Source organism: Balaenoptera borealis, assembly GCF_965194805.1.
Source record: "Balaenoptera borealis genome assembly, chromosome: 12".
NCBI classification, from domain to species: domain Eukaryota; kingdom Metazoa; phylum Chordata; class Mammalia; order Artiodactyla; family Balaenopteridae; genus Balaenoptera; species Balaenoptera borealis.
In genome coordinates this window covers 101,681,950-101,694,547 of record NC_138869.1, presented here as the reverse complement: position 1 = coordinate 101,694,547, position 12,598 = coordinate 101,681,950, and the positions used below count along the sequence as shown (strand labels likewise).

Below are 12,598 nucleotides of genomic sequence, written 5' to 3'. Positions count from 1 at the left end.
CCCGTTTTTTGTTTTTGTTTTTTGTTTTTTTGGCTGCACCACACAGCATGTGGGATCTTAGTTCCCCAACCTGGGATCGAACCCGTGCCCCCTGCAGTGGGAGCGTGGAGCCCTAACCACTGGACTGCCAGGGAAGTCCCACCCCCTTCCTTTTTTGACCCCCGAGAAAACTTTCTGCACATGTGTAGTCAGGGAGGTCTCCTTGACCTCAAGAGTGAAGAATGTGGTTGTCTTATCTTTCTACTCAAGCAGAGCTCAGCTCCTCTCTGCTACTGCCTGTTTTTTTTTTTTGGCTGTATTGGGTCTTTGTTGCTGTGCGCAGGCTTTCTCTAGTTGTGGCGAGCAGAGGCTACTCTTCATTGTGGTGTATGGGCTTCTCATTGCGGTGGCTTCTCTTGTTGTGGAGCACGGGCTCTGGGCGCATGGGCTTCAGTAGTTGTGGCATGTGGGCTCAGTAGTTGTGGCTCGCAGGCACTAGAGCTCAGGCTCAGTAGCCGTGGCATGTGGGATCTTCCTGGACCAGGGCTCGAACCCGTGTCCCCTGCATTGGCAGGCGGATTCTCAACCACTGCGCCACCAGGGAAGCCCCTCTGCTCCTGCCTTTATTTTACCCTGAAGCACCAGCATCTCACCCTGGGGCCCAGCTATCTTCTATCTCCGCCTCATTCATTGCTGGGCAGGCCATGAACCCTTGATGCGCTTTCTCACTGTATTCTCACAACTGACCTATGAAGGTGATAAAATTATTCTCATGTTTTAAAGATAGGGAAACGGAATGGTTTATATATATGAATCTAAGAGTTTGGAATGGTTTATATATATGAATCTAAGAGCCTCTCTCCTTAAGTTCTAAAACATCCCAAACTGAGATGATTCTTCTCTCCTGCCTCTCCAGGCTTCAGGCTGGTCTCCCTGCATCCTACCTGGGCTAGGGTGAAATAAACTTGACATTCGCTAACTTCAGCTTTAGCAATTTGGGGGTTACAATGGGCTTTCAGTTTTGGGGGGGTGGGTATTTTTTTTTTTCATTAGCCTTTATTCATCATAGTGTAGCAAGTTAGGTGGGGAGGTTCGCTTGCTAATGTGCCTTTTTAAGGACCTTACCTCGTAGCAGAGAAAATTAAGTGCTGCAAAGAATGGCTCAACAGCTAGTCATATGCCGTGCTTTAATAGCATAACCAGCCAATATGGAGAGGGGGACGTGTGTGGAAAAAGGCAGGGTTAAGTGATTAATTTTTAAGCACTAAATATTTATTGACAGAATATCTCTCCAGGCAGTGTTCACATGCTTAGAACCCACGCTTTTAACTTGGCAGTGCTGTTTAAGCAAACAAACTCAGTCAGTTGAACACAATGATTAACAGGAAGCTGGAGCTGACACAGTTGCCAACCTTTTGGCCAGGAGAGGAGGCTGGGGTTAAAGTCTTAGAGCAATGGCTTTCAGAATAGTCAGTTCACCCCTTGGCGATTTTCCTGTAGGGAAACGTGGACACATTGGAGTCAAAACCTCCCTGAGGCAACTTGTTTTTATGTAGAAAACAGGTTGCAGGAAGGGGGCGTGGGGACTGAGCAAAGCAAATCCCAAAGAGTTCCTTCAGAAACGTGAGGAGGAAAGGTGGAAATGCAGTGCGGTGGCAAACGAGGAGAAAAGGAAGACAGAAGAAAAGGACAAGCGTGCTCAACTGGAAGGTTACAGAGCAGCCGATCAGAACTGCACCTACCAGAAGGATGGTTATGGATTCTGGTGAAAATGTAAGTTAACTCTACCTATGCTCTGATCAGATCCCAGGAGACATTTTACTCATTTCCTGGTTTTGAATGATGGGCTCTTGGAAGCAGTGTCTTTTTTGTGTGTCTCTGGTCACTGCTCTGATTTTTGTGTTTGTTTACAATAATGAGTTATGGGAGAATAAAAATTTCCTGGGAGCATCTCTGTCCAATGCTTCGCTATTAGCAGAAGTCTGTCGTCAGATTTTTAAGGGGAAGGTTTTTTACCCAACAGAGAATGCATTGAAAACTACCCTCAGTGAACCTACCTGTTACGAGTACATAGCTCAAAGTCACTACATAACAGAAGCACTCTCTGAAGAAGAGGCCGGCTTCCCTTTGGCTTACATGATGGCCATCCACAAAGATTTTGGCACTTTTGAGAGACTCTTCAGGGCAATTTACATGCCCCAAAATGTCTACTGTGTTCACGTGGATAAAAAGGCAACAGATACATTTAAAGATGCAGTGAAGCAATTACTGAGCTGCTTCCCAAATGCTTTTCTGGCTTCCAAGATGGAGCCCGTGGTCTACGGTGGGATTTCCAGGCTCCAGGCTGACCTGAACTGCATCAAAGATCTTGCAGGCTCTGAGGTTCCGTGGAAATATGCCATCAACACCTGTGGGCAAGATTTCCCCCTGAAAACCAACAGGGAGATAGTTCAGTATCTGAAAGGATTTAAAAGGAAAAACATCACCCCAGGGGTGCTGCCTCCCGGTCATGCTATTGGAAGGACTAAATATGTCCACCAAGAACTATTGAGCAAAAAAAATTCCTACATGATTAAAACCGCGAAACTGAAAACTCCGCCTCCTCACAACATGACCATTTACTTTGGCACTGCCTACGTGGCCCTCACGAGGGAATTCGCTAATTTTGTCCTCCAAGACCAGCAGGTACTTGACTTTCTGTCCTGGTCCAAGGACACCTACAGTCCTGATGAACATTTCTGGGTCACACTCAATAGGATTCCTGGTATGTATGTCTCTTAACTTTTGTTTTTATGAATAAACATTGCGTGGCCAATACTGAATGAACCACTGAAAAATAGTAAAAAAAAATTAACATTTTTAAAGATCTTTACAGTTTCAACTATTCATTAAAAAAATCTTTACAGCAGCTCTGCTCACAGAGCTGAGCTCATCTCCATTTTACAGATGAAGAAACTGAGGCATAGTGATTAAGGCAGAGGCAGAGACCGACTATCTGACTTGACTTTGCTGACATACCAAGCTACCTTTCTGAGCCCATAGACCCACTTCGAATATGTGCTGTAGTCTTGAGACATGGCAAGGAACTGAGGAACACTGACTGGCAAATGAAAGATTAAACACAATTCTCCTTTAAATGTGATGGTATTTAAAATCAGGCATAAATATGATAAATTAAATTTGAGCGGCAATTTGAACACTTAAATAATACCTTTGCCCCTATTGAAGCTCCAATAGCTAAATTCAGATCATTTCAAAATGAGAGCAAGATACAACTTTAACAATTTTCATTTGCAAGTTCTTTCCTGGAACTGAGTCCGAAATTTAGAGCATCTTAAAGATTCCTAGACCAGTGCCTTTATTTTATAGACAATGAAACCAGTGTGGTTATATGATGTGCTCAAATTACCCTGCTAGTAAGCAAACATGCCAACTATAAACCAGGTTGCCTAAGCCTAATGTTCCTTTAAGGTGATTTTCAATTCGGTCTCAGTTGTTCCTAAACTAACTCCACATTTCCTTGGTCCAAGTTCCAAATGACTTGAATAATCTCCAGTTGTTTACAGTGAACTAATTCAGTTCTGCTAGTTCAATTTGAAATAAAAATTCAGATTCACAGTTCAAAGGAAAACTAACTTGAATCAACATGAGCATCAAGGTCATGGTTTCTTGAGATTAGTGGTTCAACCCTGGATACATATTACAGTCGCCTGGAGCTTTTAAAAATACATTTCCTGATTTCCTGGGTAGATGTGGACTTCAGTATTTGTTCAGCCTCCAGGAAATTCTCAGGAACAGCCAGGGCTGTGAACCATCGTGGATGCTTGTTTTTGATGTTTGTATACAAAGCTTCCTAGACTTAGAATGCTTTTTTTTTTTTTTAAATTAATTAATTTATTTTTTTCCTTGGTAATACTTGGCAAAATTGTGAAAACAGAAAAATCCACTGGGGAAAAAGTAGTTGCAAAAGAAACAACATACAGCCAGGTTAATATCTTTAACACATAAATACATCTCACAAATAGGAAAAAGGAACACATCAGATTAACCATGACATGTAGAAATACATATGCTAAACAATCATATACAAATGCTCACCACCAATACAAATTAAAATAAATGATTACAATTCTTTACTTCTCAAATTGGTGTTAAAAAAAAAAGAAACCTAACTCCAGGATGGGCAATGAGTGTTCTGATACAGACCACTAGAAAAGTATAAACCTGCACAGTCTTTCTGAAGGACAATTTGGCACATATATATCAAACGGCTTTGAAAATGTTCCTATCCTTTTACTTAATTTTACTCCTAGGGATTTAGTCTTAAAAAATAAACAGAGATAGGGAAAAGATTAATTTAAAAGTATTTTCATAAAAAAAAAAGTATTTTCATCATAGTGTCACTTATAATATCAAAAAAAGAAAAATATTCTAAAATCCTAGTAATAGAGGATTGGTGCAGGCATAAAATCAAAGGAAATACAGCTACTTAGAAGGCAGCTGTGATAGAATGCTTTTTAAATCTGTGGTTTTCCCAAAGCGGGAAGGGGTAATGTCCTAGTGATGAAAGAAATCAGGACAGGACTTCCCTGGTGGCGCAGTGGTTAAAAATCCGCCTGCCAATGTAGGAGACACGGGTTCGACCCCTGGTCCGGGAGGATCCCACATGCCGCGGAGCAACTAAGCCCGTGCGCCACAACTATTGAGCCTGCGCTCTAGAGCCCGCGAGCCACAACTACCGAAGCCCGCGTGCCTAGAGCCCGTGCTCCGCAACAAGAGAAGCCACGGCAATGAGAAGCCCACGCACCACAATAAAGACCCAACGCAGCCAAAAATAAATAAATAAATATAACTGTTAAAAAAGAAATCAGGACAAGGACCTACTGTATAGCACAGAGAACTATACTCAATATCTTGTGATAACCTATAATGGAAAAGAATCTGAAAAAAAGATATATATATGTGTATATATATATGAATCACTTTGCTGTACACTTGAAACTAACATTGTAAATCAACTATATTTCAATAAAAATTTTTATTTTTTATTACTTTTTTAATTAAAAAAATATAAAATGACCTCTTTTGGCAGAGATCATGGTCAAAAAAGAAATCAGGGCTCAAGAAATTGAAGTGGGGAGTCATGACCATTAAGCTGTTTATATGGGATCGTAGTACCCAGAATGAGGGAGGTAAAAGCCCCTCTTCTCACTTTTGTGTTGCTTGGACCACATATGTATTGACCATTCAGGTCTGGGCACCAACCTGTAAAGGGAGACATTGACAAAGCAGATTCCAAAGAGAGTAGCCAAGAAGGTTAAAAGGCCAGACCCCATTTTTTAAAGAAGGGACCAAGACAAACAAAAAGGATATTCAATCTGCAAAAGACTTGAAAAGGTATCACTGCCTTCACATAATTAAAACGTTTGCCCAGGAGACAGAAATTGAACCAATGCTGTAGTTTTGGAAGAAGAATCCAGGGTCAGTGGTGGGAGATATAAGAACCCACGGATCTGGGATTAGAATGGGTAGCTTCCTCAGTGGTGAACAAGCCCAAGGGATATTCGGAAGCAGAGGCTGAAGAAACCCTGTCAAGGAACTCAATTATCAAGTGTTGGACAAGATGGCCGGTGAGTCTCTTCCACTCTGAAGTTCGTGATACTAACTCTAATGATTCTAATCTATTTATTGAACACAAGGGTTGAGTTCTCAACATGATTTCTCTATTGGAACTAGATTTTTACACCTCTGGTAAATACCAGCAATTACAGATCAGCAAAACAATGGAAAACAAATGGACTGCTCCATGCATTTCAAAAACTTAAAAGAGTGAGCCCTTAAAACTGTTTCTGTGTTATGGGTATGGAGGACCCTTGTTAGAGGCCTGTGGCCCTTCACTGGTCCAGCCAACTCTTGCAGGACCTGAGCTGGGCCTGAGTGCAGGGCTTAGTCACGAGGAGGTAAGGGAATCAGAAACTTAGGTGGCTGTCTTGTTTAACTGTTCCTCCTGCTATGTGAAAATCTGGGTCATTTCTGTTTTGAGGGTCATTCTTTGCTGATGTATGATGTTCGTTGTTTGTTTTGGACATTTTAAGATTGCTCTAGTTGATTGCAGTGATTGGGGGCTTATCAGGATTCTCAAAGGAGTAATAGGACAGAAGAAAAAAGATCTCACGGTTGAAACGGCCTCATGGGGAACTAGAACACCACCTGAGAGAAATACAGTGTGAGCCACATGTGTAATTTTAGATCTTTTGTGGCTACGTTAAAGAAACAAAAATTAACAGGTCAAATGCATTGAAATCATGTATTTTATTTAACCCAATACACCCCAAATATCAGTTGTGCCCGTGGCTACTGTAGTCGACAGAGCAGGCCGTCGGGTGTCCTCCGTGCTCCGGGGAGAATGGGCAGCCAGCAGTGGTGCCGTCCGAGCCACACGGAGAAGTCGGCCGTGCTCGTGTGTCAGCACCTTCATTCTGCTTCTTTTTCCTTATATGAAAGTCTTACCTCTGCTTCAGAGTTTTCGCTTGCTTGTGGGCCCGCGGCTTCTACTTTCAATGCCTTCCCCTCGTGTCTCCAGCCAGATTCTGGGCTGTTCCGTTGATGGCAATTCCTCTGTCTCCTTCAGATATTTATTCCCAGAGAGGCTGGCTGTGGGTCGTGTCGTCACTGCACAACGAGCATCCCTTTTCTCATTCCGGGCCACTTCCTGGGCTGTGGCTGACCTCTGTGTAGACGCGCTGCCCTCCGTTGAGGCCCCAGACCATTCGGGTCAGGTGTGGCCAGGGTAGCAGTGTCAAAATGCAAAACAAAATGTGCTCTCCTAATACATAGTAAGGCCCTTCGGCTATGGCAGGTCCTCTGGAAGCCTCTTGGAAGATGAGAATTCCTGGGTGGTCCACTCAAGAGAAGGGGCCTTGAAAGATACTGCCCAACAGACTTCACCAGCTGTTGTGAAATGAGGGTTCCTGCCCTCCCCACTTCTCCTCCCTCCATCTTTCCCCCACTTTCCCCCCAACTCTCTCCTCCCCAGTTCCATTCATTAATCCCGTCTACAACAAGATGGCCACATTTTAGTTTCTCATCTGACTCAGCTGTGGCTGACTTCCAACTGGAGAAAAGATCCTTTTAGCGGCCAGACGTTCAAGTTCACTGCCTCCTACTTCCCTTATGAGTTATGCATCATGTGCCCCTCCAGGCTGCATAGCTCTGCCTGTGACAGGGGCTTTCGGTGGGCATGCTTCATTCATCATGTGGTCCGTGGATTTAAAGATTTCAAAACTGACCAATGGTTTCTGCCCCACTTGCTACAAAGGAATATTTCTGATATGATTCAGTGGGAGATTATTTCAAATTCATATTAATGAATGAATGAGAAAAGAGCCTTTCCTCCTTTCTCATTCTGAAAAAATCTCCGAAAAAAAAAAATCTGAGAGCAGGTTTTGTTGGAGATGGGAGAAAAAAGGAATGCCAAGATATCTGATGGGGAAGGAATAGAGAGAAAAGAAGAAAATTGGAGATCGTGGGCTTGGAAGACAGATTCTACTTGCTTCTCATTTTTTCCCTCCAGGAACCAGCCTATGGACCAGCCCTTCTCGTATTCTCTGTCTTGTATGTACCCATGTGCCCTTGAAAGGGGAGGCTTGTTGAGTTTCTGCTATAGAGTCCATACTGGCCGGACTCTCTGTCATTATTGGAGGCTGGCTAGTTGCTTTAGTCCCTTTTATACGTACAGATGCAGTGCTGAGGTGCCGAATGCTGGAACCTTGAGAGGAGCGAGGAAGAACAGATCTAAATAAAGCTGCTTCTGGGAACTCATAGTCGTGGCCCCAGGGATTTGGCTGGGATCTTGCTATGTCCAGAGGGAATTTATGTTTCTCAAACACATTATGCTCACAGAGCTTCCAGGATCACTGGGTGTATGGGCAGACTTGCAGGGGAAGGAAATTTGGGGGATAAGTTTTACTATTAGCTTGAACAATCTCTGTTTTTGTATCTGCTAGAAATACTGACTTTTGTCAACTGCATAGGAAAGGAAATCAGTGAGTTGGGATATCTGTGAGTTCTTTTTCAAGGAAATACCATCTCTCCTCAAAACGATTAAAAATAGAACTACCATACGATCCAACAATCCCACTGCTGGATATTTATCCGAAGAAAACAAAAATGCTAATTCAAAAACGTGTATCAGTATATACCCCTATGTTCATTTCTGCATTATTTAGTACAGCCAAGATATGGAAACAACCTAAGTGCCCATCGACAGATGAATGGATAAAGAAGATGTGGTATACACACATGCACACGCACACACACACAGGAATATTACTCAGCCATAAAGAAGAATGAAAGCTTGCCATTTGTGACAACATGGGTGGACCTAGAGTATTATGCTAAGTGAAATAAGTCAAAGAAAGAAAAAACAACAAAACAGAGTTGTAGATACAGAGAACAAACAGGTGGTTGCCAGAGGGGAGGAGGTTGGGGGGTGGAGAGAAATATGTGAGGGAGATTAAGAGGTACAAACTTCCAGTTGCAAGATAAATGAGTCACGGGTATGAAACGTACAGCATGGGGAACAGAGTCAATAACACTGTAATATCTTTGGGTGGTGACAGATGGTAACCAGACTTATTGTGGAGAGTATTTTGAAAAGTGTAGAAATAGCAAATTACTGTGCTGTGGAACAGGAAATAACATAGGTCAATTATACTTCAAAAACAAACAAACTCATAGTAAAAGAGATCAGATCTGTGGTTACATGGGGGTGGAAATTGGATGAAGGCAGTCAAAAGATACAAACTTCCATTTATAAGATAAATATGGGATGTAATGTACATCATAATTAATATCATGAACACTGCTGTATGTTCTATATGAAAGTTCTTAGAGTAAATCCTAAGCGTTCTCATCACAAGGAAAAAGTATTTTTTCTTTTTCTTTTGTATCTATGTGATGGATATTCACTAAACTTATTGTGGTCATGATTTCGTGATGTATATAAGTCGAATTATTATGCCATATGCCTTACACTTACACAGTGCTGTGTGTCAATTCTATCTCAATAAAGACTTTTAAAATATCAAATTAATATTAAAATTTCATTAATTTAATGAAAAAATTATTAATACTTCATATTCAGAAATAACATTTCTTCCTATGGTGACCTATCTTAATTTCATACTAAGGAAGCTAAAAGGAGATTGAAGATAAAAAAAAAAAAATAGGAATTAGGCCCAACTGAACTAAGATCACTGGTCACCAGTTGAATGCATTTCAGGTTTAAGCAACTGTAGAGTGTTTTTGACAAATGATCTAAATAAAGATCTGTTTACTCTGCAGCATCAGACAGCGGCTCCCAATTTGCTGGTGGGATTTAAAAGCAGTCCTGGCTCTGCCACCTGCAGTCTGTATAACTTTGGACAAGATGCTTAATTTCTCTGAGCCTGATTCGTCATCAAAATATCTCCTTGTCAGGGGACTTCCCTGGTGGCACAGTGGATAAGACTCTGTGCTCCCATCGCAGGGGGCCCAGGTTCGATCCCTGGTCAGGGAACTAGATCCCATATGCATGCCACAACTAAGAGTTCGCATGCCACAACTAAGGAGCCCGCCTGCTGCAACCAAGACCCAGAGCAACCAAATAAATAAATAAATAAAATTTTAAAAAATCTCCTTGTCAGACTGTGGGAAGGATTAGACACTACACAAATTGTCCCCGGTCCATTGTAGGAACTCATTAAATGTTCAAAGAGAGGGGGAGCAGATGAACTTCTTTGATGTGGATTTTTGAAGTTTTAGTGTTACAATTTTAAAATTTCTGTGTGCGATCAAAAAAGAAAAAAGAAAAAAGAGAGAAGAAGAACATTTGGTTTTGAAGGTACAGGGATAATTTTTTGCTAGAAACTGGATATGTGGCCCACAGGGGTTACCCCTCAGCTGTTGCTTTTCTTAGCAACATCACATGCGTAGAGCCTTAAGTGGCTGGTTTCTCTTTCCTCTTATTAGGAAGCAGCATTCTGTGATGAGTTGAGAGCCTCTTAACTCTGCCAGGCTTCTGTCATCCTAACAGTCTAGAAGACAAATGGTCTGCAGGCCCTTGCTCATGCTGTTCCCTTGTTCTGGAACGCTCTTTACTTCTGCTGCTCACCCTGGTTTGTTCTCCAGATCTAGCTGAGATGTCACCTGCTTCCTCAGAGAAGCGTCTCTGCTCCTTTCCCTCCCGCAGAAGCAGGACTCCCACTTTACTCCTCCTTCGCTCATAGAGCCACTTCCATCGCACCTTAACTGTGTGCATGGGTCCTGGTCGCCCTCAGCCCCGCTTCCCTGCCTCACCCCCCACCTCCTGTACCCCAAAAGTGAGAACGTGAACTGGATGATTGCCACCAGGACCTAGACTTCTGGCTTGGCCAAAAGCTGAATTGGCCAAAGCAGACTGTTGAATGAGGAGCCAATGAATGGGAGAGAAAAGAGTGCGATTCTGCTTCTCTCCTTTTTTAAAAAATTTTTTAAATTAATTAATTAATTTATTTATTTTTGGCTGCACTGGGTCTTCGTTGCTGTGCGCGGGCTTTCTCTAGTTGCAGCGAGTGGGGGCTACTCTTCGTTGCGGTGCGCAGGCTTCTCATTGCAGTGGCTTCCCTTGTTGTGGAGCACGGGCTCTAGGCGCGCGGGCTTCAGTAGCTGTGGCATGTGGGCTCAGTAGTTGTGGCTCGCGGGCTCTAGAGCGCAGGCTCAGTAGTTGCGGTGCACGGGCCTAGTTGCTCCGCGGCATGTGGGATCTTCCCAGACCAGGGCTCGAACCCGTGTCCCCTGCATTGGCAGGCGGATTCTTAACCACTGCGCCACCAGGGAAGCCCTCTGCTTCTCTTAAACACGATATTTTCTCCAGATGAAGGAAATTCTCCTGCAGTTTTGCAGAAAGTTTATTTTGTTATTTTCCGTTCTAATTCAGCTTCTAAGCAGTCCCCGGGGGCAGGAATCCTGCCCCCTACTTCCTTTTCCAAAGGGCAGGCATCCTTACCACCTATGTTAAATCCATCAGAAAACTTTGGGAGTGTGGGTGGGTCTGCAGGAGTTAGGGGCCATCTGATCGCTGAGGTCAGCATACATCACCCTCTTCATGCATTTGGGGGATTGAAGCTGTCTTTGTTCAGGGCTAGAAAAGTAAAATCAACAATTAAGGGAATTTGCCAGTCACTTTGACCCTGAGAAGCTCTGATTTAAAATATTCAGAAAATGTAAAGTGCTTTATTTTGCTACCACTTGAATTCCATGTATAATTGCTAAACAGACCGCTTGGCCTTTCAGCCAGTTTTCCCCCTAGGCCTCTCTTTGCCTAGAGAAATCCGATTCTCTTTGAGGGCCCAGCTGAACTGTACTGAGCTCTGTGAAATCTCTGACCTCGCACCATCCTCAGGCAGAGTTTGCCCTCTGTGCTCTTTTTTCCTCCCTGGTAGCCCTTATTTTCTTCTGAGGGTTTATTGCTGTTTCAGTATCTCTGGAGACCCGACAGAGTGCAGAGTCGTGGAGAGACAGAGTGAGATTTCTATCTTTGTGAGCCTCAAGTCACACACAGTGCTGGGCGTCAGACTGAATTTGATTCCCCTATGTTGCTACTATAAAATAAGCGTGGTGTTGAGACAGTTTAAAAGAATGACAGAGCCCTTGAGGACACGACAGAAACTGGTTAGAACCAACTAAGCCCAAGATGGTGGAAGATTCGGCTTCCAGTGGACCTTGAGCCTCATTGTAATGCATCAGCTAAATGACACACCCACAGGCGCCATGACAGTTGCAAGACCAACTGTAAAAGGCCGAAAAATGGGTGGTGACCCAATGCCTGGAAATATCTGCCCCTTCCCCAAAATAGTTGGAATAATCCTCCCGCTCATTAGCCTATGAAATTACCCATCCCATTAAAATTAACAACCCCTTACCCTGGGGCCTCTCGCCTTTTGAGATGGCCCACACTCTATCTGTGGAGTGTGTATCTCTTTGAAAAAATCTGCTTTCACTCTACTTTGGCTCGCTCTTGAATTCCTTCCTGCACGAAGCCAAGGTCCCTCACTTGGCAGCCCGTCCCAGGGACTCGCCTGAGGCCCCGGGATGTGACCGTCCTCTCACGTCCCATTTTTTTTTCCTGCTTTCATGCAAACCCAAATGTCTTCTACTGCTCAAATCACTGAGAGCTGACAATCAATCCAGGTCTAGTCACTACAAAAGGAGGCAGGTACATCACCATCACATGAGTTCTTTTCAATCTCAGGCACTGGACAGACTTCCTTTTTTCCTCTACGTTTACAGCTTTATTGAGGTATAATTTACACCCCACAGAATTGAGGTATGTAATTCAGGTATATAATTCACATACCGTAAAACACCTGTTTCAAGTACACAAGTCAATGATTTTTAGTATATTTACAGGTTCACTGCCATGACCCCAATTTAATTTAGAATACTTTTATCACCTGCAAAAGAAACCTCACACCCATTTTCAACCCTCTGTTTCCTGTCTTTATAGATTTGCCTTTTCTGGACATTTCATATAAATCAAGCCATATATGTATGTTTTTTCATGTCTAGCTCCTTCCACTTAATGTAATGATTTTGAGGT

At 43.0% G+C, this 12,598-nt stretch overlaps 4 protein-coding genes across 4 annotated transcripts in view; 3 read left to right on the top strand and 1 right to left on the bottom strand.

Annotated features, from left to right (window-relative positions):
- The window catches only part of LOC309608220 (uncharacterized protein C6orf52), a 391,220-nt gene that overhangs the window by 269,436 nt on the left and 109,186 nt on the right, over positions 1-12,598 (bottom strand). The gene's annotated exons all lie outside the window — the stretch shown is intronic.
- LOC309608204 (N-acetyllactosaminide beta-1,6-N-acetylglucosaminyl-transferase-like) overlaps positions 1-12,598 on the top strand; it is a 62,909-nt gene that overhangs the window by 32,504 nt on the left and 17,807 nt on the right. The window lies entirely within an intron of this gene.
- LOC309608213 (uncharacterized protein) overlaps positions 1-12,598 on the top strand; it is a 102,612-nt gene that overhangs the window by 86,480 nt on the left and 3,534 nt on the right. The window lies entirely within an intron of this gene.
- The window catches only part of LOC309608210 (N-acetyllactosaminide beta-1,6-N-acetylglucosaminyl-transferase), an 87,497-nt gene continuing 75,838 nt past the window's right edge, over positions 940-12,598 (top strand). The window contains exon 1 of the mRNA XM_082347765.1: positions 940-2,743. Coding sequence (XP_082203891.1) covers positions 1,819-2,743 — 925 coding nt within the window. The 5' untranslated portion in view covers positions 940-1,818. The remainder of the gene's footprint in view (positions 2,744-12,598) is intronic.